Source organism: Dryobates pubescens, chromosome 1, assembly GCF_014839835.1.
Source record: "Dryobates pubescens isolate bDryPub1 chromosome 1, bDryPub1.pri, whole genome shotgun sequence".
Classification (NCBI taxonomy): Eukaryota; Metazoa; Chordata; class Aves; order Piciformes; family Picidae; genus Dryobates; species Dryobates pubescens.
The window spans coordinates 11,636,551-11,660,497 of NC_071612.1; the positions used below are offsets into that span (position 1 = coordinate 11,636,551).

At 46.6% G+C, this 23,947-nt stretch overlaps 1 protein-coding gene across 1 annotated transcript in view; it reads left to right on the forward strand.

Annotated features, from left to right (window-relative positions):
* Positions 1-857: 857 nt before the first annotated feature.
* The window catches only part of GRIP2 (glutamate receptor interacting protein 2), a 314,160-nt gene continuing 291,070 nt past the window's right edge, over positions 858-23,947 (forward strand). Inside the window, exon 1 of the mRNA XM_054161402.1 lies at positions 858-1,024. Coding sequence (XP_054017377.1) covers positions 970-1,024 — 55 coding nt within the window. The 5' untranslated portion in view covers positions 858-969. The remainder of the gene's footprint in view (positions 1,025-23,947) is intronic.

Below are 23,947 nucleotides of genomic sequence, written 5' to 3' on the forward strand. Positions count from 1 at the left end.
CCATCTAAAACTGAAGTTAGCTCATGCTATCCCAGGAAGAGGCTGGGCCATGATAGTTTAGATTATAGCAGATGTTGCATGTAATAGTATCAGTCTCACAAAAGGAGACAGAGATGCAGAGTGAGACCTACCAGCCAGCTAATAAAAGGCCTAATGAAAAGCAAAAGATCCACTAAAAACACCTGCTAGTCATTGCAGAGATATGTTGTCCCCAGGAAATTAAAGCCACGAATACCATGGCATAGGCAATAAACATCTCCTTTGTGTTCCTCTCAGAGCAGCAAAACCTCTGGAACATTAAGGAAGGACAAAGATGCTTTTCAGTCCTCCCTTGCACTTCAGCTGCTTGCAAGTGGTGGTGAAAAAAATGGACTAGGTCGAGGTCGGCCTGACTTGGGTGACTACTGAGATTCCAACTTCAGAGTGAATGAGGGACCCCAGGAGTAGGCTGTGCAGGGCGCCCAGGCGGTCCGCTTTGACGGGGGTAGCTGTGAAGGGGCTGTAGGAGAGAGCGGTGCGTGCCTGTGCTGTCCCGTGCGTTCCCACACCTGTCCTGTACCTTTCTGTGCTCATCAGCAGCCGCCAGTGCGCACCCGAGGCCGGTGCTCGGCGGCAGGCGGGGCCCCTCCTGCCTTAGCAGACCCCTCCACTGGACAATGCAGACACATAATTCTTTCTGACGCTCCCCTCTCCGGTTCCGGCTCCGTCTCGCCATCGGCGGCTGTTGGGGAGCGAACCGGGGCGGGCAGGAGCCCGTCGCTGCTGCACCCCGCGGGGGTGTGCGCAGACGGGGGCGGGCAGCGCCGCTCCGCTCCCCCCAGCCCCGCCCGACCCCGCCGCCGCATGCACCGCACGGCAATAAAGCGCCGGGGAGCCCGGCTGCGTTCGGCAGCGCCGCTCCCGCCGGCCCCCCCGGGCCCGTAGAGCCGTACCGCTGCCCCGGGGGGCGGCAGTACTGCCCCCGCCGCCATGCCGGGCTGGAGGAAGAGCCTCGCCCTGTGCCTGCAGCGGATGCAGGAGGACGGTGAGCGCGGTCAGAGGGAAAGGAGGGATGGAGGTGCTCGGTTTCGCCCTCCGACTGGCCTATTCCTGTTATTTATTTATTTATTTATTTATTTGGGAGGGGGGTGGGGGTCTACCTGGGAGGGGGGAGATGATCCTCTTCAGGCATGAAGCTCCGCGAAGGAAGGGGCTGGAGGGGGGGATGCTCCTCATGCCGGTAAACTTCGCTGCAGTGAATATGTTCTCTTACCGGGCTCGCTTGGGTTCTGCTTTCCCCCCGCGTCTTAAAGAGGAGGGGGCAAGCCTGAGCGAGTGGTGCCTGTGCGGTCCTCCCTGGTTATTTAGAGGGATTTGTAGTATCTGAGCTCTAACTTTCTAAAGCTACTGGTGCTGCTGTTTTCAGATGGCATTTCCCCCCGCCAGTCCCCAACTCCATCTGGGGTTTAAAGGGTTTGCAGATGGCACAGAAGACGTGTTGTGGTATTCCGATTCCTATTGTGCTGCTTACTGTTGCCCACAGTGACTGTGAATTATTTTGTTTACATGCTCAAGAGTGTGATGTGAAATAAATGCTGGACCTGCAGCTCATAAAAGTCGGGAGAAGACATCCACAAGGTGGCACAGCAGAAGGGAGGTTTAAACCTTGCATGCCATCTCCTGGGTTTATATATGAACAGGGCCAAGAGTGGTGGGGAAAAGTTTATGTCTCTGGGATGAAGTGCAATGCTCAGGTGGAGGAGCTGAGCTGGGATGAGCAGGAGTAAGCAGGAATTCATGTCTGTAACTTCAGATGCTTTGGTGCAAGTGTTTTTCTTTTGCATCTCTTCCCCTGGCTGCCTCTCTAAATGGTGCACTGGTAAGCAGATTTACCAAATATCTGAAGTGGCACCATTGCATCATTTGGTGTGAGCAGTGCAACGTTCTCTGGTCCTGCTGGTTAATAAGCACAAAGAGAAACTGTGCTGTTGGATGCACTGTAAGGTGCCAGGACAGAGTCATTAAGCTGCTGAGTCTGATGCTGCTTCCTTACTCTCATGGCTTTGGGAGAACACCATTTCTTTCTGATGTCAGGCCCCTCTGGGAGCGTGGCTTCCTCTGGACACCCCAGCCACCCAAGACAGAGCTGTTAAATCTTGTCCTGTAGAGGAGTGAATCAATCCCCTGTTTTACACACTGAGACCTGTTAGTGTGAGTTCAGTCCTGCTGTGGTGCAGTGCTTTGTAATGCTGCCCTGCTGCAGCTGACGGGGATGCTTTTGCATCACTGGACCAGGGGTGGCTTTGGGGGCCTTTTGAAACATTTACAGCAGCCAGCTCTTGCCATGCAGCTGTACTGGGTTACTGTGTTTGCCAGGTTATTTTCTCTGACTTTGTCTGTACTGGCTCTTGCCTTTGGTGCCTATATAATGACTTTTCTCTTCATCTTCCCTGCCTCTCATTTCACTCCCAGCACTGCAGGGAGTCTGTGACCAGTATGCATCCCTTCAGATGTGTTGATCATTTTCCCTAGTGATGTTGCATCTGTTTCCATGGGTGGCTCAAGAGTAGTTGATCTTGGAAGTTACCATATACTTAATTGCAGAATAGTGTATCTGAATGAATAAATCTTGGAGGCTTGAGCTGATGTGCTGTGTAGAGGAGGAGGTGTATGCCTACTAAAGAATAGCTAAGTTTGTAGGGTACTTCTTTCCCCTTTCCCCAAGGTGCACCAGTTCGATGGTCATATTACAGCCTCTGCAGGGCTAGCAGAGGAGGTTTTGGTAACATTTTTGTAGCACTGCAATGTTAACAGATACTATGTGGGGTTTAACTTGCATGGTAGTAAAGGTTTCACCCCACGTCCTTTATAATGTTGCCAGGAAATCTCTGTACGGTTCTGTTCAGATCTTGATTTTGCAAACCATCCTCCAGACAGCCTATAAAGAAATCCTCACTTCTGCTTTGCCTTATTCAACACAAGTTATGTCTGCCTCATTGGCATTTCCATGACTATGCAGATGTGGTAGCCTTTGGTTCAGACATCTGAGCTGGGGAGCTTCTTCCCCAGGCACACACGCTTTGGGCTGTGGGCATGTTAACTTCCTTTCAGGACCACAGTACTCAAGTTTCCAAAGGAAATGTCCTGGTGTTCATCAGGAGCACAGTGGTGATTAGAAGAGCACTATATTTTGGTTACTGAATATTAATGTGATGAGCATCTCTTGCAATTTGCAGCCATTCAGTGCTGGATTGGAAGCTCCATTAATCACAGTTGGCACTCAAAAGGTCAGCCATGGTAACTTGCGTAGGGAAATATGAAATGCACATGAACTGGTCTGAGATATGATTGCTGTTTCAGATCACCCACAGTGAGTTTCCTTATGTGTGCTTTACCTTAAAATTTCTGTCTCTTGGGGAATGGAGGCGACTCCTGACCACTGTGCAGATGGTCTGTTCTGTGATCTATTGCTCTTCCCCACCACAAGAGGGTTGTACATGGGACGTGCTGCTACTCCTCTTTCATGCAGAAAAAGAATTGATGTTAATGATTTGGAAATTCTTGCTGAAAAATATGTTCCTTCCAGCTGGTATTGATAACCACCCTGTTGCTCCCTGGTCAGGGGGTTGATTTGCTGATTTGCTTCTCTCTGTAGGATTGTCTCTGACCTGGGGGCAGACATTGGAGCATATAGCATGGCAGTTCTGTCCATTGCTGTGTATACAGAGCTGTATGGCCAGAACTCGTGCCAGTTTAACTCCCTGATACCTACCTGCCTCTCGAGGCAGTGGAGAGAACTAGTTTGCTATGCCAGATCCTTTCCCATTCTGATTCCCCCCCTCCTCCCCCCCCGCTGCTGTCCTTTGTATGAGAACGGCTGGATTTGGACTTTGCTTCTTTTGCTACTGAAATTCTGGAAGCAGCGAGAATAAAGACTAATTTCTGCTTTGGGAGCATGAATCTACGTGGGCAGGTGGGAAACTCTGGGGATTTTGGCACATCTGAGTGGATGTGGAAACTGGATGCCTAGAAAGGATAAACTGTATCAGGAGACAGAGTGGTGGGGATGTTGTTATCCTGACTGATTAAAAATAAGTTATCTAGAGGCATTTGATTTGCATAACATGGGTCACTGTAGTGGGCAGACACCCTTTGTTAAACCTGAGACATTTTTCTGACTCTGCTGGGAGGGAATACAGAGTTTAAGTGTAAATTTAGGTTGTTGATATAATTCCCTTTCCTCCCCCAGATGATTATCCTTCAGTAAAACCAGCAAATTTGACTCTCACTTCAGTATGATGTCTTATTAAAAACTAAACCAGTCCTAAACCCTTAAGAAAGAGTGATGTAATGTGATTATAAAGTGTGGAGTTACCAAACCTTTGCATGGGTCATGGGTCAGCTGAAAAGGAGGGGGCAAGGGAAGGGGCGACACAAGACTTGTTCCAGAAAGTGACAGTGTTGCAGGATTGTGTTGCTGCTATTTGCTTCCTTCCCTTGTATATGGCTCGGTGCTGGTTACCTTGGAAACAGCTGTAGGAGCATATAGGGGCATTTTGCTGCTGTGCAGTCATGGGCAGAGGTGCCCTGTGGTGCATGGGGAAAGGCAAATCCTTTGTTGTGCAGGATGAGGGCAACAAACTAAAAACCCATTGCAAGGTCTCCCTTTCTTGCCACCTGCCTTGTCTTGCTGCGGGTGCAGTTTGGCAGGAGTGGGTCCCTGGGGAAAATTTAGCAAAGGGGTGGTTTTTCATGGATTTGGCAGAGCTATTTAAATTTTTATAATAGAAAGGTAAAAATACCACATCAGCCTGTCTTGAGGGGGTTTATAACAGCTGGGCTATAAACATCAGCTTTTCATTCTGTCCTCAGAACAGTGTGCTGGGATGGTTTGCTCCATGACTGTGAAACTATGATTAAGACTGTAAAAGGGATTCTTCTTTATTTAATCGCATACATCAAGGAGAAAAATCCCAATAAGATGGATTTGCATGATTAGCAGGAAATTAGAAGATCTTTCGCTGAGTTCCACATTGCTTGTGATATGCACATGTGACGTGTAGAATAACTAAAATGAGTTAATGTGAATTGTCTTTTGTTCACTTACACATACACATTTTGGTCTTGCAGACTGTGATGGTGTTCATAACTCAAAATCACAGAATCACCAAGGTTGGAAGAGACCTCAAAGATCAAGTCCAGCCTGTCACCACAGTCCTCATGACTAAACCATGGCACCAAGTGCCACGTCCAATCCCCTCTTGAATGCCTCCAGGGACGGCAACTCCACCACCTCCCTGGGCAGCACATTCCAATGACGAACGACTCTCTCAGTGAAGAACTTTCTCCTCACCTCGAGCCTAAACTTCCTCTGGTGCAGCTTGAGACTGTGTCCTCTTGTTCTGGTGCTGGTTGCCTGGGAGAAGAGACCAACCCCCTCCTGGCTACAACCTCCCTTCAGGTAGTTGTAGACAGCAATAAGGTCTCCCCTGAGCCTCCTCTTCTCCAGTCTAAACAATCCCAGCTCCCTCAGCCTCTCCTCATAGGGCTTGTGCTCAAGGCCTCTCCCCAGCCTTGTTGTCCTTCTCTGGACACGTTCAAGTGTCTCAATGTCCTTCTTAAACTGAGGGGCCCAGAACTGGACACAGTACTCAAGGTGTGGCCTAACCAGTGCAGAGTACAGGGGCACAATAACTTCCCTGCTCCTGCTGGCCACACTATTCTTGATGCAGGCCAGGATGCCATTGGCCTTCTTGGTATTCTGCTACATAAAGTTAAGTGTTTTCTCTTGTGTTTGCCACATCAGAAATACTGCAGTCATTCAGAAAGGAGATTTTTTTTGGTATTTATCAAGTTGTCTTAGGACCATCTTTCAGTGGTGGGCTGAGTCTGTTCAGTTTTAGTCTGCTGCCCTTACCGAGTCCTTTTGTCCAAGTTACAATGATGTGATCTATTGTACTGGTACTTAATTTTCAGTGAAGAAATTTAACAGAGTAGCTGTCACTTAAATAGTGTGCAGTTGAGCTGCTCTGTGGTCAAAGGGCTGTTATGTCTGTCTGTTGAATGCAGCATATTAATCTACTCTTGCATGTGATACTGTCACTTTATGGTGCACCCAAGCTTTGTCACAGATGAGGACTTGCACACGCAGCGCTCAGGAATTTATGGGCTACTGTTTGTTGGTAATATTCATTATACAGGCCACTGCTTTTAAACAAAATGTAGAAATAGAGGTTCTGACCCTTCAGTCAACTGTGGTGGGGAATTAGGATTGCTTGAAGGCTGTGGTGGTAATGCTTAAGGGATAATGTTCATTCATCAAACTGATGGGACAGCCAGAGCAAATCTTGCTCGACTTTGATGGGGTCTTTTTCATTCATTAATATGTTGATGTGGATTTGGTACCCATCAAGTGAAAGAGTAATAGCTGCACCCAAGCGCTGTGCTCGCCTGCTCTCTTCTTCACTGACTGTCACGCTGTCATGCTGCGCTGAGTTTGGGCTGCTGCTTTTGATCCTGTGCTTCAGCAATCATAAAATTTAGCTCTGTCTGAGAAGTCCTGCATAAAGCAGAGATGAAGCTACAAGGGTTTTACAGAATGACTCTAAAGCCTTGCTGGAATTTGATTAAAAGCAGAGATTGATCGTTATTTTGCTGTTTGAAGTGGTCTGCCAGTTTCTACAACCTGAATGAGATCCTGTATTGACAGAATGTGGCCATGTGAAGCTGTACAGACATCATGCAGTTCTGCTTTTGCTTAAGCTGTTACACTCTGTAGGTCTTCTTGCAAAGGTGTTTTTGTTAGCAGTATTGAGTGATGATGCTCAGCACTGGGCAAATGCATCAGCTGCAATGGTTTGGCACAGTCTCCCTTTAGAGGTGCCAAGGTTGGAGAGTCTGAGGGGAACCTTTCAGGAACTTGAAGACCTTGATGGAAACCATGAATTATGGTAGCCAGGAGAATTTCAGAGTGAAAAGAATTGCCAGATCTGTCTGGATTCAGGCCATGCTTGTTGTTCTCCAAATCTGCTGGGCTCGTGCCAAGCATAGTGGAAAAGCACTATAGACAATTCCCAGGAAATGGACCTGTCTTTGAAACTGCTCCAGTCTTGAAATGTGATTGCAGCTGCTGACCCAGAGATCTTCAGATGCTCTGTGTTTCACTGAAATGAAGATTGCTTAGGTTCAACTGAGGTGTGTGGCCAGTGTTAGGCTAACATCCAAGATCACAGAGGTCTTTTCCAACCTTAGTAATTCTATGACTGTAAGTCAAAGAGGTGGATGTTTTGCTCTGCCTTTTTTGGGGATTTTTTTTGGTCTCTCTTGGGCAGACACCAGCACAGGGGAACTGTGTAGTTATACCCACAGCCAGACCCTTGCTGGGTGGATAGCCAAGTGAGGGTTCTCTACCAGGGCATGCGCTCTATGCTGGGTTATATCTTTCTGTTGTTGAAGCCGTGTAGCCTTGCTACGGGTGTCCTGTTTTAGAGTGAAAAGGAGTGGTTTAGAATAAAAATGGCCTTTTAAAATTATTTGACTTCATAGTTGAATAAAATCACTTATTTTGAAACCTATGTGAATTCGCAGAGGTGTGAAAATAGTAGAGTAATTTATTAGGGTATAGCTCTATTGAAATTGTCCCATTGTAGATGAGCCTGAAGACAGTGCATTGGGCATATTTGGAGCTCTGCATCACATAAACAGAGCCATCTCTTTTAAGAGCCAGTCCTAACCCTCCTGGTTGAGAGCAGTGATCTATGCCTGAAAGGCTTGCGTAATGTCTAGAGCAAGTTGAAAACTTGCTGTGTCTTTTCCCCAGTGATGATCTCTTTGCCAGAGGCCACACATCTCCTGCTCTGGCAAATGATGATGCTGACCCCACAGGTCCTGCATGCATGTCTTGGGCCAAACGCTGTTACACCATGTAAATGGCTGTTTGGGTTCCTAAAACAAGTACAGCTGCTGTGGATGGACCTTGGTCTAACTGGAATTGGAGCATGAGTAACATTGAGCTGGAAAATAAATCACATACTGATGTCCTCTGCTGGAAATGGTACCTTCTCTTCTGTGGTGCTTGGCCTGGGTGAATGACACATTGGGACATTTTGACGCCGGAGATGGGAATCAATACAGATGACCAATGTGATCTAAGTACTGTTCAGTTTAATTTGGGAACCTCTACAGCTTATATAGACACACAGACTCACAGAGCATGGTTAGTGTAATTTCATTGGTTCCCTACAATTGCTTACGTACTGTTACACATTATTGGTTAAACTGCTAATGTCATTTGAAGTTGTTGATGTATATATCCTCTTATTCCAAGATAATTATTTGTGTTTACAGCTACCAGTACTTTGATTCAGTTACACACTGCTAGCACAGCACTATTTTGCTAAACTGCTAGTTACTTCCACACTTATGCTAAGCATGGCCTACCACTATATCAAGCTGTAAGCTTATATTACCAGATTGCTCACACTACTTATTACCCAGGGGGCCAGGAGGGCATCCTGGCCTGTATCAGGAGCAGTGTGGCCAGCAGGAGCATGGAGGTCATTCTGTCCCTGTACTCGGCACTGGTTAGGCCACACCTCGAGTACTGTGTCCAGTTCTGGGCCCCTCAGTTTAGGAAGGATGTTGACTTGCTGGAATGTGTCCAGAGAAGGGCAACAAAGTTGGTGAGGGGTTTGGAACACAAGCCCTACGAGGAGAGGCTGAGGGAGCTGGGGTTGCTTAGCCTGGAGAAGAGGAGGCTCAGGGGAGACCTTATTGCTCTCTACAATTACCTGAAGGGAGGTTGTGGACAGGCGGAAGTTGGTCACTTCTCCCAGGCAACCAGCACCAGAACAAGAGGACACAGTCTCAAGCTGTGCCAAGGGAGGTTCAGACTGGAGGTTAGGAGGAAATTCTACACAGAGGGAGTGATTGCCCATTGGAATGTGCTGCCCAGGGAGGTGGTGGAGTCAACATCGTTGGAGGTGTTTAGGAGGAGACTTGATGGGGTGCTTGGTTGCATGGTTTAGTTGATTAGGTGGTGTTGGATGATAGGTTGGACACGATGATCTTGAAGGTCTCTTCCAACCTGGTTTGGTCTGTTCTATTCTATGATTGCAACAGGGACAAAACATCTCCTCTCGGCAGGATCTACATTTTAGAATAGAATAGAATTAACCAGGTTGGAAGAGACCTTCGAGATCATTGTGTCCAACCTATCATCCGACACCACCTAATCAACTAAATCATACAACCAAGCATCCTGTCAAGCCTCGCCCTGAACACCCCCAGCGTCGGCGACCCCACCACCTCCTCAGGCAGCCCATTCCAGTGGGCAATCACTCTCTCTGTGTAAAACTTCCTCCTAACCTCCAGCCTAAACCTCCCCTGACGCAGCCTGAGACTGTGTCCTCTTGTTCTGGTACTGGTTGCCTGGGAGAAGAGACCAACCTCTGCCTGTCTACAACCCCCCCTCAGGTAGTTGTAGAGAGCAATAAGGTCACCCCTGAGTCTCCTCTTCTCCAGACTAAGCAACCCCAGCTCCCTCAATCTCTCCTCATAGGGCTTGTGCTCCAAGCCCCTCACCAACCTTGTTGCCCTTTTCTGGACACGCTCCAGCAAGTCAACATCCTTCCTAAACTGAGGGGCCCAGAACTGGACACAGTACTCAAGGTGCGGCCTAACCAGTGCAGTGTACAGGGGCAGAATGACCTCCCTGCTCCTGCTGGCCACACTGTTCCTGATGCAGGCCAGGATGCCACTGGCTCTCCTGGCTGCCTGGGCGCACTGCAGGCTCTTGTTCAGTCTACCATCAACCAGCACCCCCAGGTCCCTCTCAGCCTGACTGCTCTCCAGCCACTCTGACCCCAGCCTGTAGCTCTGCATGGGGTTGCTGCGGCCAATGTGCAGAACCCGGCACTTGGATGTGTTAAATCTCATGCCATTGGACTCTGCCCATCTGTCCAGCCTGTCGAGGTCCCTCTGCAGAGCCTCTCTACCCTCCAGCAGATCAACTCCTGCCCCCAGCTTGGTGTCATCAGCAAATTTACTGATGATGGACTCGATGCCCTCATCCAGATCATCAATAAAGATGTTAAAGAGCATGGGGCCCAGCACTGATCCTTGAGGCACACCACTGGTGACTGGCTGCCAGCTGGATGTGGCACCATTCACCACCACTCTCTGGGCTCAGCCCTCCAGCTAGTTCCTAACCCATCTCAGTGTGCTCCCATCCAAGCCATGGGCTGACAGCTTAGCCAGGAGTTTGCTGTGGGGGACGGTGTCAAAGGCTTTGCTGAGGTCCAGGTAGACTACATCCACAGCCTGCCCTGCATCCACCAGGAGGGTCACCTGATCATAGAAGGAGATCAGGTTGGTCAGGCAGGACCTGCCCTTCCTAAACCCATGCTGGCTGGGCCTGATCCCTTGGCCATCCTCCAAGTTCTGTGCGACTGCACTCAAGATGACCTGTTCCATAATCTTGCCTGGCACTGAGGTCAGGCTGACAGGTCTATAATTCCCTGGCTCACCCAACCGGCCCTTCTTGTGGATGGGCACCACGTTGGCCAGCTTCCAGTCGTCTGGGATGTCTCCAGTGAGCCAGGACTGCTGAAAAATGATGGAGAGCGGCTTGGCCAGCACATCTGCCAGCTCTCTCAGCACCCTGGGATGGATCCCATCTGGTCCCATGGACTTGTGGGGATCCAAATTTTGTCCAGTTGTACTGGGTCTCCCCATGGGCTCCTTCCTTTGAGAGAAAAATTAATGAGGCTTTCCATTTAAAATTCAAGTAGGATTTCTTCCCCTCCCCCCTCCCCAGCTCTGTCAAAAGAATGAATTACCCTTTTAAAACATTTTCTTACACCCTTCCCCTGCCCCTTTGTCTTTGGAAGATGAAGCAATTCGAATAACTAAACCAAACAAATTGTACAATTAGGGTGATTTCCCTGTTACTGACTTTCCCCCTCTCATTAACGTTAGCTGAACTTGGCATCTAGTAATTACTGGCTTTTGTTTTTGAGCCAGAACTGTTTCCTGGCTCCAGGAAAAAAATTAGATTTTCCTGATAGCACTGGGTGAGCTGCTTTCCACTGGGAAATTGGTTCAATCAAACATCTTCCTCTGACAGCTTCAAGTAGTTTGGATCAAGACCACTGTGCACTTAAGGAGAAGGGGGCTACCATGTGCTGTTTGAGATCAAGGAAATGCTGTGCATTCAGATGTGGCTTGATCCATGTCTTATCTGCGTATTTCACTAGATGTGTCAGTGACCCTGCCAGCTAAACTGCTTTGTCTTGATGAGTAGGAACCTCTTGCTGAGGCTGCAAAATAAATTCAGTTACACACTCTTCAAGTTGTCTGGGAAGTAACACACTTTTGCTTAACAACTTTATTGCCACTCTGAACAAGGCATTACACAGCTTTTTGTTTTTAGCAGTTATATTAAGCTTGGCTGCTGCTTTGTTGCCGGAGTCAGAGGCTATTCTGAGCATTTATTTGGATTATAGATGTTGTCACCTTTTCTTGTATCTGTGATGCTGTTAGTCATCTTGGTGACACTTCATCTGTGCACAGAAATAAAGGTCCTGGCTCACGGTTCACTATTGCCTTGTATAACCTCAGGGAGGAGCTGCTTCTAGAAGCAAAGATTACATCGAGGTTGAGGGATCTCATTTGAGTTCTGTTGAATAGGGCTGAGAGAAACACCTGGGATATTTTTTTTCCTCCTGTCCTCCATTAAAAACATAAATACTTCTCTGTTCTTTGGGCTAAGTTTAGGTGACTCTACAGTGAGTGGGCAGAAAGGGCCAGTGTCTTACCTTGGGTCCCGGTTTGACAAGTGCAGTCACCACAGAAGCAGTATATAGATTTATGGCAGGGGAGGGAATGGGGCAGGAGGGCTTGTCTTCATTTGCATCCCCATGCAGCAGAAGCCTTGAAGATTTATCCACAAATGAGATGCAAAGAAACAAGGCAAAAAAGAATAAGGCAAACTGTCAGGCAGTGTGACAGTTTCACAGAAATTAACGATGCTAAGTTGCTCTTATCTTACTTGGTGCCAGCGTGCTTTCCTGATGCAGGCTGAGTCTTTGTGTGTTGCAGGAAGTGATGGTATTTCCAGGAATGGGGCTCCCTCGTTAAAACCAGCTTGCCCAGATCCCTTGCTTTTGCCTACTGGAAGTCAGAAGAAATTCCCTGGGGCTGTCACAGTGGGATGAACTTGGGAAAGAACTGGGAGGATGAGTTAGTAGCTGATTTGTAGCAGCTTATCTCAGAGCTACTTCTTAATCCTGACCAGAGAACACTATTGGGAATGGGGGGTGGGTTTTCTTAATTATTATTTGTATTTTTTTTTTTAACTTTGCCTTCTATTCTAAGTTGAATCTTCTTACTGTACATGCATTAAAGGCTTTCATGAACCTCCCTTTTGTGATCTGTGTGAGGCAGGGAGCAGTACTGCCTCTCACTCTTCTTCGCATTTGTGGATTCCTAGAATGGTTTTGGTTGGAAGGGACTCTAAAGTTCATCTAGTTCCAAACCCCCTGCTGTGGTTAGGGACAGCTTTCCACCAGACCTTGCTTTGTACACTTCCAGCATCTACAACCTCCCTGGGCAACCTGTTGCAGTGTTTCACCACCCTCACTATAAAGAATTTCTTCCTAATATTTAGTTAAAATCTGCCCTCCTCAATCCATTCCCTCCCTTGATGCTTTGGGAGCATCATCTCTTTGCCCTTTTTCCATCTCTGATTTTTTCCCTTCAAAATGGGGTCGTACATGGTCTGGCAATCTTTAGTGACTTAGAAAAAAGCTCCTGTGGCCAGCATGGTGCAAGGAATTGTTCCTGCAGGATATGGCCCCTCCAGGTCTCAGGAGAAGAGCAACTCTGATGTGTGCTTGAAGGGCACAGCTGCTCAGAGCTTGCACATCTTTTATGTCCAAATCCTACATATTCAACAGCTCCTTGTCTCTTCTCTACCCCAGCATGCAGAGATTATGTGGTCTTGTGATTACTGTCCCTGAAACTGTCAGTGCTCTCTCATTTGCCTCCTTATTCCTGTCAGTGGCAGAGGCCCTTTGCTCTCCGTCAGTATGGGTTTTTCATAGAATCATCAGATGGCTTAGGTTGGAAGGGACCTCAGAGACCATCTACTTCAAGCCCCCTGCCATGGGCAAGGATGCCTCTCAACTAAACTTGGTTTCCCAAGACCTCATCATCTGGATGATCAGAGTTGGAACAAGACAGAAGCAGCATTTCACAGCCCAGTGGTTGAAACTGCCTCAGTCCTGCAGCACCCAGACTCATCAGCCTGCACCATGAGGTGCTCTGGAGTTTGCAAGAAAGAGAGAAGACCCCAAAACCCAAAGCTCATCCCCATGGATGACTCCCTAGACCATAGAACCACGAAGGAAATCAACCACATCCCAGGAAATCACAGCTAAGAACCATAAGCCCTGTGCCGATGCCCAACTAGGGGATGAAAGTGGCTCAAAATCAGCTCAAAGTAAAGCTCTAGCTCTTCATCGAACCAGTTTGGAGCTTGGGCAGAGCCAGGAGCACCCTTGCAGCATGGAGTCTGATGGCTGACCCCAGCGGTGGGCAGTGTGGTGAGGGAGTGCTGCCAGCTCTGCACCGGCAGCATCTTGCTCATCAGCTGCTGGACCCCTTCCAATCTGGGGGGGGTGGTTGTAGCCATACATCCTGCCCAGCTCACTCAGCCTGGGAATTTTGGCTTTCTAAACCAACAAGAGGGAATGGGAAGTGATGAACCAAATATTAAAAATGAAAAAATGAGTGGCCAGTGGCAGAACTGTTAGGAGCATGGGAGGAGATAAAAGGCAAGAGTTGCTTTAGCTTTGTGCTACAGAAATCAAATCACATTGCTGGAGAGTGAACAAGGTTGGAGGAGAACTTGGAGTTCCTGCTTTTGCACATTTTTTCAATGCAGAAGCACACAGTGTGGAGCTGCTGTCCAAATGCTTTGTGGAGCAGTACCTGATTGCATGAAATAGCTGCTGTGTTCCTCAGCAGACCAAGTCATAGTCCAGTGGTGACTATAACAATTCTAGTGTGGCACTTAATTAGATTGGGATTTGTGCCACAGGCCTTTGGTTCTGTGCCTAACTCTGGTCCTGACTGAGTGTATTGCAGAATCACCAAGGTTGGAAGAGTCCTCAAAGATCATCGAGTCCAACCTGTCACCACAGACCTCATGACTAAACCATGGCACCAAGTGCCACGTCCAATCCCCTCTTGAACACCTCCAGGGATGGTGACTCCACCACCTCCCTGGGCAGCACATTCCAATGGCTAACAACTCTCCCAGTGAAGAACTTTCTCCTCACCTCAAGCCTAAACTTCCCCTGGTGCAGCTTGAGACTGTGTCCTCTTGTTCTGGTGCTGGTTGCTTGAGAGAAGAGACAAACCCCCTCCTGGCTATAACCACCCTTCAGGTAGTTGTAGACAGCAATAAGGTCTCCCCTGAGCCTTATCTTCTCCAGGCTAAACAATGCCAGCTCCCTCAGCCTCTCCTTGTAGGGCTTTGAGTAAAATGAAATGATAATTTAGTTTCTCAGAGTGGTGGGGAATCTGGTCTGTCAGTTGAAATTAATGGGACTGAGGGGTACTGCGCCACTCAGAACACTTGTCTGCAAACCTCAGCATGCCCCAGCCTTCATGTCTGCAGAACAGGGATAATGGCTGTGCTTTAAAAGGTTTTGATACTTGGATAGAAACAGATATGGAAGTGCAGTTATCGACTGTAACTTCATGGCTGTCTTTCTCTGCGTACTCAGAATCATGCCAAGTGTGTGGAAAAATGTCCAAAATGTGGTAGAAAATGTCTTTCTGGGGCTGTGTTGCAAATCTATTGCAGCACACAGCTGGGCAGAAAACCCCAAAATCTTCTGTTGAAGTGGGTAGAAATTTGCCTCTACAGTAGCGATCTGCGTTGCAAGTTTTCCAGCTATCTAATCAAGTTTCCGTCCATTACATCAAGTGATAATCCCCTGGCAAATGAGGTGCTGTTAGCAGCATTTCTGTCAGCCTGGGTCTGGCTGCACATCTAGGCAGCCTGCCTTTGAGGAATTTCAAAATTCACCCTATTCAGTCATGCTGCTTCCTCTGGAGACCCCATTTCAAATGCAATAAAGCTGAGCTGCTGTTGGGGTTTGGTTTGAGCAGGAAGGGACATGGGTCCCAGGGACACCTATAGCAATGGAGTAGGAGTTATGGAAAAGTTCTGATGCTTGGTATGCTGAAGTCAAGCTGCCCCTGAGAAGGAAGGCAAACAAGATAAGGAGTAGCGAAGATCTGGGAAAGAGAGCAATTAAGAAATTCCATAGAGTAGTGAAAACAATGATGTAACCTTTTAGGAAGTAACCAACAGTGTGTGTTAAATTAGAATAGAATTAACTATGTATAAGATAAGGCTATAAATAAGGACGTGTAGAACAATAAAGTTGGATTTTCGTGGATCATATTGATCGTTTGCGACCCCTTCTTGCGACAAGTGGCGCCCGAACAGGGACCCCACAGAGAGGGTTCGACCCCACAGAGAGGGTCATAGGCTCACAGAGAAGTCTGAAGGTTCCTCGAGGACTAAGTGTACGTTCAAGAGCGCGGAGGCAAGGAGCCGGCCCGGAATAGCAGTACCGGAGGCTGATCGCTCGGACAAAGAGAAGGAGCATCGCCTGGGAGCCGAAGACGCTGTAGACCTGGAACTGCTGATATAGAGACTGTGCGCACAGGTACTAACGCTAGTGACGCTAGTATGGACAGGCAGGCAGCGTATGATTTGTTTAAGTGCTTTTTAGAAAAGCGAAATATTAAAGGCATTGATTTAAAGAAAGAATTAGAGCCTTTGTTAGAATATGCTGAGAAGTTGGGGTATTTTAAAGATCCCAACGATGTTTTTGATAGACTACGGTGGAAGGAATTAGGACAAGATTTATGGATGAAAAGTGTAGACGATGATAAGGCTGCTAAGAAGAACAGTAAGCCATGGAGAGCGGTTATGGTAACATTCGATCAGCATGCTGCAGAACAAAAAGCTGCTATTCAGGCATGGCAAAAATTATCAGCGGGCCTGAGGAAAGGAGCAGCGGACACTGACGGGTAACAGCTCGCGGCAGTGCAGGTCGCGGACGTCGGTGAATATGGAAGGAGAGGCAGCGCTCTCCTTATTGCAATGCTTTTTAGAAAAGCGTAAGGCGCAGATATCGCCCGAAGTAATTCCTGGGTTTTTGGCCCATGGATCCGCTTTTAGGGTATTTCCCGAGCGGAGATAGTTATTTTGATGAAACTTGTTTGGACTATGGAAACAGACTGTGGGACTGGGGCACTATCAAGCTGCAAAAGCCGTGGCGATAATGCATAAACTGTATTAGAAAACGAGATGCAGCCCTAGTTCTATCTGAGTTGCAGCCGGACGATGTGTTTCAAAGTATCGGCCGATCGACCGGGGCCGCCCCCGATACATCTTCGGCGGCCACATCGCGTTTTGCCAGCTGCCACCACATCGCGTTTGCACCCAGCGGGGAGGGAGCCGAGAGGGGGCAGCTCGGTGCGTTCGATCTCGTTCATGAACACCTTTCTCTGATATCGCCAGCGAGGGCTCGGACTCGGAGGACCACAACACCGACAGCGAGGAATTCAAACAGGGCCGACTTTGCTTAACGGCCCCTCTGAGTAACAGCGGAGCGCTTGGGGGCTCGTGGTGACGGCGTTCTTACCACCGCACCCTGCCCGCCAGCCCTGCCGGCCCCCGCGGATACCGACGGCTCCGACCAAGGCAGTACCGACTGACGCACCACTGATACCGGCAGCAGCACTGACAGCAGCGGCAGCACTGACAGCAGCGGCAGCACTGACAGCAGTGGCAGCACTGACAGCAGCAGCAGCCCAGCGGCGGCCGCTTGCCCGGCCCCCACCCTTTCCCCCGCAGAGGCTCGCACCAGCGACCCCCCTTCTCAGTGGCTTCAGCCGCAACTCTGCTCTGATTTAAAGCAACAGTGCTAATTTTCTCATTTCTGGTTGTAATGTCTTTCAGAGATTTGTTATTTAGAGTTTTGCTAAGTTTTTGCAATAAGAATGATGACTGGTACGCATTTGGCACTTGTGGGTGGTTAATACATAGCCATTGTGCTAAGGTGTGAAGATTTGTTATTTAGAGTTTTGCTGGGTTTTCCTGGTGAGCATAGTGAATGGTATGCATTTAGTACTTGTGGGAAGTTAATGCATAGTGGTTGTACTGAGGTGTGAGTACTTGGTGATGAGTTCACCTTGTGAGATTTTCTTTTGGTTCGAACCTTCTTGTCTTTGTTTTTGTGTCTGCCTAGGCATTTCAAAGGAGCTCCATGTAATATTGTAATAATGTTAAGGTTTGTAGTGAATAGGTATTCATTTTCTAAGGTATTCTTTAGCTAATGTAACGTCTTTAGATTTCTTTCTTAGACATAGCCTACCAAAAAAAAAAAAAAAAAAAAAAAAAAAAAAAAAAAGGTGTGAACAAAAGGGTAACAAATGCAAAGAACAAAAATTTTAAAATGGTAAACAAAAAGGTATCAAGTGTAAAGAAAAAGTTTAAACACACGAAAAATAACGGGTACAAAAACTCTGGATACAAAAAATAGAGTACTAAATAACAGAATAAAGTACTGAATACCAGAATAATAAACAAGAAGAGCAACAATAAAAATAAAAATATTAAAACCAAAATATGACAAGCTAAAAAATCATAAGGATTGCTGACAACATAGCTGTTAACAAAAGCATAAGAATTGCTAGTAATTAATAAAAAATAAGGATTATCAAGACTACTAGATTAAAACAAAAACTCTATAAAAAGAAGACGTCAAGAAAGTTAAAATGCACAATAATAATAAAAGGAATTAATAGAAAAGCAGGTTACAAATATAATAAAAAGGCAAAAATACAAAATAAAAGTAGAAAATAGATTAAATGAACTAAAGATGCAAAAAAAAAAAAAAATTGAAGAATATAAGATCAAATAAAATAAAGGATTAAATACTGGATTAGAAAAAAAAAAGGGGTTAAAATAAAAGGTGATTAGAATAACAAATTAAAATACAGATTGAAAGTTACAATGACAAAATGCAAATGGTAATTAGGAAAGTAAACAAGAGATAAATTTTAAAAACAGATGACAAGTAGGTCGCCTCAAGCTTTCTTTCCTGCTACCTGTGATCATCGCAATAAACAACGGCAGAGGAATCAAGACCATGAGGACACAGCATCTCCCATGAAGCTGAACATCGATCATCTGGGATCACAAACGCCATTCAGAAGAATGTACCATGGCACCATGTGAATTAGGACTGAATATTTTGGTTGTTTGATAACTTTGTCTTCTCTCTTGTTAACTAGGGATAAAGTTTCATCTTTACATTTCGCCAAACAAAAAAAAGGTGGGGGAAAGAGAGAATACCCCCACAGCAGAAAAAATTAGCTCATGGTAACCCTAGCAGTGACCTCAACAACTGTCACGATGATCCAAGATGTCAACAGAAAGCATCTAACTTCTAACTGAGTGTCGTGACTGCTTAACTGTTGTGTGAATGTGAAGAGATCAGAATTACCAGGATGAGCAAAAACACGTTATTTTGTGTAATTTTATATTGGGCAAGCAATGAAGCTCTTTTTGCTCTTGCTGTTTTCCTGCAGATTTCTGTCTGTGAAGCTAGAGCCTGGCCAGATCTACCTTCACAGATTAAAGAAATCTTGCTGCCATTAAGCAGTTGATGATTTTTGACCATCCTAGAGAAAATAAAAATGCAACATACCCCTAAAGCAGATTGTAAAAGAGTGCTAAGGATTGCATTTGTGTCTTAATCTCTGTGTGCAATGTGTTCAGGCATAATCAAATCTTCTCTGTCAATAAGTGAAATGTAAAGACTGGAACTATTAAGATCTAAGTTCTTCTTTACAATGTTTGTTATCTTTGACCATGGATTATGCCAACGCTGTTAGAACATTCTAACCAGTTCAACTTAAGCACCGTGCCCTGTATGGGTGACACGGGCCAACATGACAGGCAGTAACAAATTTTGTTTGAGCTTGCAGACAGTGGGTTATACAATTGATGAAAGAAGTTTTAAGGTTTTTAGGTATTATTGTACTAACTTTGATTATTGTTAAGCTTGTTTATATTTCTATTATGCAAAGTGTTCAAAGAATAACCTCCAAGGCCTTACTTGCACAAAAGAAAAACGGGGGAATTGTTGGGGTTTGGTTTGAGCAGGAAGGGACATGGGTCCCAGGGACACCTATAGCAATGGAGTAGGAGTTATGGAAAAGTTCTGATGCTTGGTATGCTGAAGTCAAGCTGCCCCTGAGAAGGAAGGCAAACAAGATAAGGAGTAGCGAAGATCTGGGAAAGAGAGCAATTAAGAAATTCCATAGAGTAGTGAAAACAATGATGTAACCTTTTAGGAAGTAACCAACAGTGTGTGTTAAATTAGAATAGAATTAACTATGTATAAGATAAGGCTATAAATAAGGACGTGTAGAACAATAAAGTTGGATTTTCGTGGATCATATTGATCGTTTGCGACCCCTTCTTGCGACAAGCTGCCTGGCTATCTTAATTGTATTTACTCTGCCTTTCCAACACCCACCCTACCCCTGAACTTGCCAAGGGTGTTTGGCTGTGTGTAAGGTTGGCTCCTGGTTTGGTTTTGGTTTGTTTGGCTGCTGGGTTTTTTTTTTTGATAGCCATTGTAATTGTTTTTCTGGCATATTCTGGTCTACTTTGATATAATTCCTTCACTTTTATAGTGCTTACAGAGGGGCTTGTTGGTAAGTGGGGTGGGGATGAGAAAGCCAAGAATTTTGCAAACCAGGCTGTGATGCTCAGTTTCTGTAGGGCTTGCTGCAAAGCAAGGCTTGCTGGCTGTACCCTGTACTTGCCTGGGTACAGGCTGTGCAGCAGCTGTGTGCCTCTAGCCTGCAGGGCCAGGCTTTCTTCATGAGGAACTTAGTGTTGTTCTGGCAGCCGGCACTATCCCTGCACTTTGGGGCTGCCCTTTGCCAAGGGTCATGTACCGCCTGGGAGTGATTCAGTGACAGGCAACGCTGGAACGGATGCCATCCGTTTTCTGCCTCCGAATAATTAAGAGGGAGAGTGGCTTTTGGCCAGGGAGCACTGTCCTCTGCCACCCATCTGCTTTCCCTGACTCTTGCTCAAAACAGCTTTTCCTTGGGGGCTTCCTGTCAGGGCAAGGGGACACTGATTCCTGACCACCATTGCCACTGACTTACCTAGTGAGCTTCAGATCCTCATGGTGTCATTTTTCTGTGCTGCATTTCTCTCCTGAAAAATCACACTGTGATGTTTAATTGCTAGCTGCAATGCTGGTACTTGGTTTCCATGCATTGGCGGAGACCATGGAGGTGTGGGAGTGAGGGATAGAGGCTGGCAGAGTGTGGAGTGAGGGGGCTTGTTTCCCTGTTATCTCCCTCCACAGCTGTGAGTTTCTTATAGAAACCCAGCTCTTGTGCAGCTGGCTGTAGGCTGAAGCATACAGAGAGTGGTGTTGAATTGCTCTGCAGAGGGATCCCTTGTGCTTGTGTCTTGGTGTCATGGGCCTGCTGTCAAAGCCTTGGGGAGAAATGAGGGAGCTCTGCAGCAGGGTGTTGGGGAAAAACTGAAAGAGCTGGCCTTGCATCACAGGGGCGGGTGGTGATTGCCACCTCTGCAGTGTTTTAAAATAGCTCAGGAAGTTCCTCTGTATGTATAGAATATGAACATGCACAAAGCTTTTCCTGATGTGAATCTGAGTCCACAGTGAATTGAATCCAGAGACTTTTCACAGCCCTTAAGTAGGTGCAGTGTTGTTAGTTATGCCCCTGTACAGTGGGGTTGTCCAGCATTTGACCTGTTGAACCTCAACAGCAAATCAGCAAAAGCTAGGGAAACATGACACAGCTGTGATGATCCCAGCTTTGCAAACTCATTTCTGGACACTGTCCATACTGCAAACCTTACTTCTTCCCCATGTGTAGCTTTCCTCAAGAGTTTCACACTGGAGCCCAGCAGGTTTCCTTGATGAATGACTGCTATGAGCAGATGTGACAGTTGGAGTGTGAGCTCTGTTTCCCATCTACCTGTCACCTCCTTGGCCTGCTGCTAACCAGCTGGGTTGGTTAGCCCTTGGCAAGCCATTAAACCCTTAAACAGTTTTGACACAATGAATTAGTCAGGCTCATGAGTTGGAGGTGAGATAGACCCTGTCATACAACACAAACTCTTTGATCTGGGCTGAGAGAAGTGTTGCTGATGGTATTTGGGGAATGTTATGTGAGTAAAGGGGGCAGAGCTCTTTGAAGAGATAAATGTTTATTTTTATTTTTGAGATATTTCCCTCTTTTCCTGCATGGGAGCCTGAAGTAAAGTGGAAAAGAGAAGTTTGATTTGGGGATGGGTAGGGGGAGTAGGAAAACTTGTTTATGTAGCCAAGTATGTAAGAGAATGAAGGTGGTGTAGACCATGCCATGGCTGGATGAGTTTATTAGTGCAAGTCTCTAGGGTGCAGTTTCCCCATTTCACTGTAAGAGAAGACAGCACAGATCTGCCCAATGTCCACAAAACCTCCTTTGTGAAAAGGTGTCTTCCTCCCAGGAGGTGATTGCTTTCCACAAAACTGAATAAGCCCATCTTCACGGTGAGCCTGCGGCAGCCCAGCACTGGAAGGGACCTCGGGGATCTACTTCCCTTGTAAGTGAGATGTTAAAACCCCAATCATCCAGGATAATGCTGTTTCAGGAGTTCATTGATTATTTTTTTTAGTAGAGGGAAGTGAGTTAAAATGATGAGTCACTGACCTATTTGAAAATGAACAACCTCCTTGATGTCATTAGGAGCTGGTAATAGATCATCCTGGACGAGAGCTGATTCAGGGGTCCCCTTGTGACTGCTGTTGCACTCACAATGATGTTATTTTTTTTATGGGTGAAGAAGCAGCACACCACATATATAAACCCAAACAATTTCTTTGAGCATAATTAAAATTATGAGACTCCAATCCTTTCTAGTCTATGATTGTTGCAGGAAAAGAAAGAATGATGATACTGCAGGTAAAATTGGTGTACATTCACGTTACCAAGGGGACTACAATGTTCATATTGATGATTTTTTTCTTTTTTTCCTCTTCAGTTAGGATCTACCTGGGGAAATTTTGCTTACTAGGACATTTTCATGTCTTTGTTCATCAGTCTGTAGCTCCAGGTTACATTGCAGCTTGTGTGTGCTGGATGCTGTTTGTTCTCTTTGTTATCCCTGCAGGCGGTTCAGCCCAGCTCCAGGTGTGCATTTCTGTAACTGATCAAGGGTAAGCTGTGTAGATCTGTACAGTCTCCAGTGTCCCATCACTTACCATCCTGTTCTGGTGTTTCCCTTGGCCACATCATAGAATGGTAGAGGCTGGAAGGGACCTCTGAAGGTGGATTCCAACCCTCCCTGCCAAAGCAGGATCAGCTATGTTACATGGGAACACATCCAGATGGGCCTTGACAGTATCTAGAGAAGGAGGACTCCACAGCCTCTCTGGGCAGCCTGTTCCAGTGGTCTGTCACCCTTAGAGCAAAACAATTTTTCCTTATGTTGAGGTGGAACTCCCTGTGTGCTAGTTTGTGCCCATTGCCCTTTGTGCTATTACAGGACACCATTGAAAAGACTCTAGCACCCACCCTTCAGATATTTATAAGCATGAATAAGATCTCTTTAGTCTCCTCTTTTCTAGAACGAAACAGCCCCAGGTCTCAGCCTTATCTGGTACCTCTGCTCCTCAAGTGCACTATTTCTCTGCCCTGTATCTTCTTGGTCATGAATATCTCATTCTTCATAGAATCACTGCTTGTTTCAGATGCCCACATCAGTTAAAGAAATGGCTGAACCAAGTAAAACAAAGATCTGGGTAGGTCAGGAAAAGCTCAGACGGAGCAAGCCTAGTGAACCTCAGTGTTGAGGCCTTGCAAGAATAGAATAGAATAAACCAGGTTGGAAGAGACCTTCAAGATCATTGTGTCCAACCTGTCATCCAACACCACCTAATCAACTAAACCATACAACCAAGCATCCTGTCAAGCCTCATCCTGAACACCCCCAGCGACGGCAACCCCACCACCTCCTCGGGCAGCCCATTCCAGTGGGCAATCACTCTCTCTGTGTAAAACTTCCTCCTAACCTCCAGCATAAACCTCCCTTGGTGCAGCCTGAGACTGTGTCCTCTCGTTCTGGTACTGGTTGCCTGGGAGAAGAGACTAACCTCGGCCTGACTACAACCCCCTTTCAGGTAGTTGTAGACAGCAATAAGGTCACCCCTGAGTCTCCTCTTCTCCAGGCTAAGCAACCCCAGCTCCCTCAGTCTCTCCTCAAAGGGCTTGTGTTCCAAGCCCCTCACCAACTTTGTTGCCCTTCTCTGGACATGCTCCAGCAAGTCAACATCCTTTCTAAACTGAGGAGCCCAAGCTCAGTACAGAGCTTATGCCCCATTACTGGTCATGTCAATGCCATATCCCAGCACGGTTATACTGCTGTAAGCAGAGATGCAGTGGAGAGTAATTGGCAATAAGGAAAAAGAGGCTGATGCTGTCTTGTGCTGGAAGCAAAACTGGGGATGTGTGCCCTGTATTTAGAGGTGGCCATGGGCTTTTGGTTGACCTATAGAACTTAGAGGTGTGCCCTTGCTGAGGGGACCTGGAAGTGATGGACAGTGAGGCTAGAGCTGGTGTAAAGCAACTTTCTCCTCTTTGTGTGTGGGTGTCTGAACTGTCTTGCAGGCAAATTCCCTGCAGCTTTTCTTTTTGGCCTTCCTCACTCCTCTCTGAGCTGAGGAGCTGCTTGCTTGTTTTGGGCTTTAGGTAGCCACAGGAGATGTGGAGAAATGAGTTACAGAAGGTCTGGCCTTCTTATGAATTTGTAAAATGCTTTGAGAAGCTTCTTTGTGAGAGT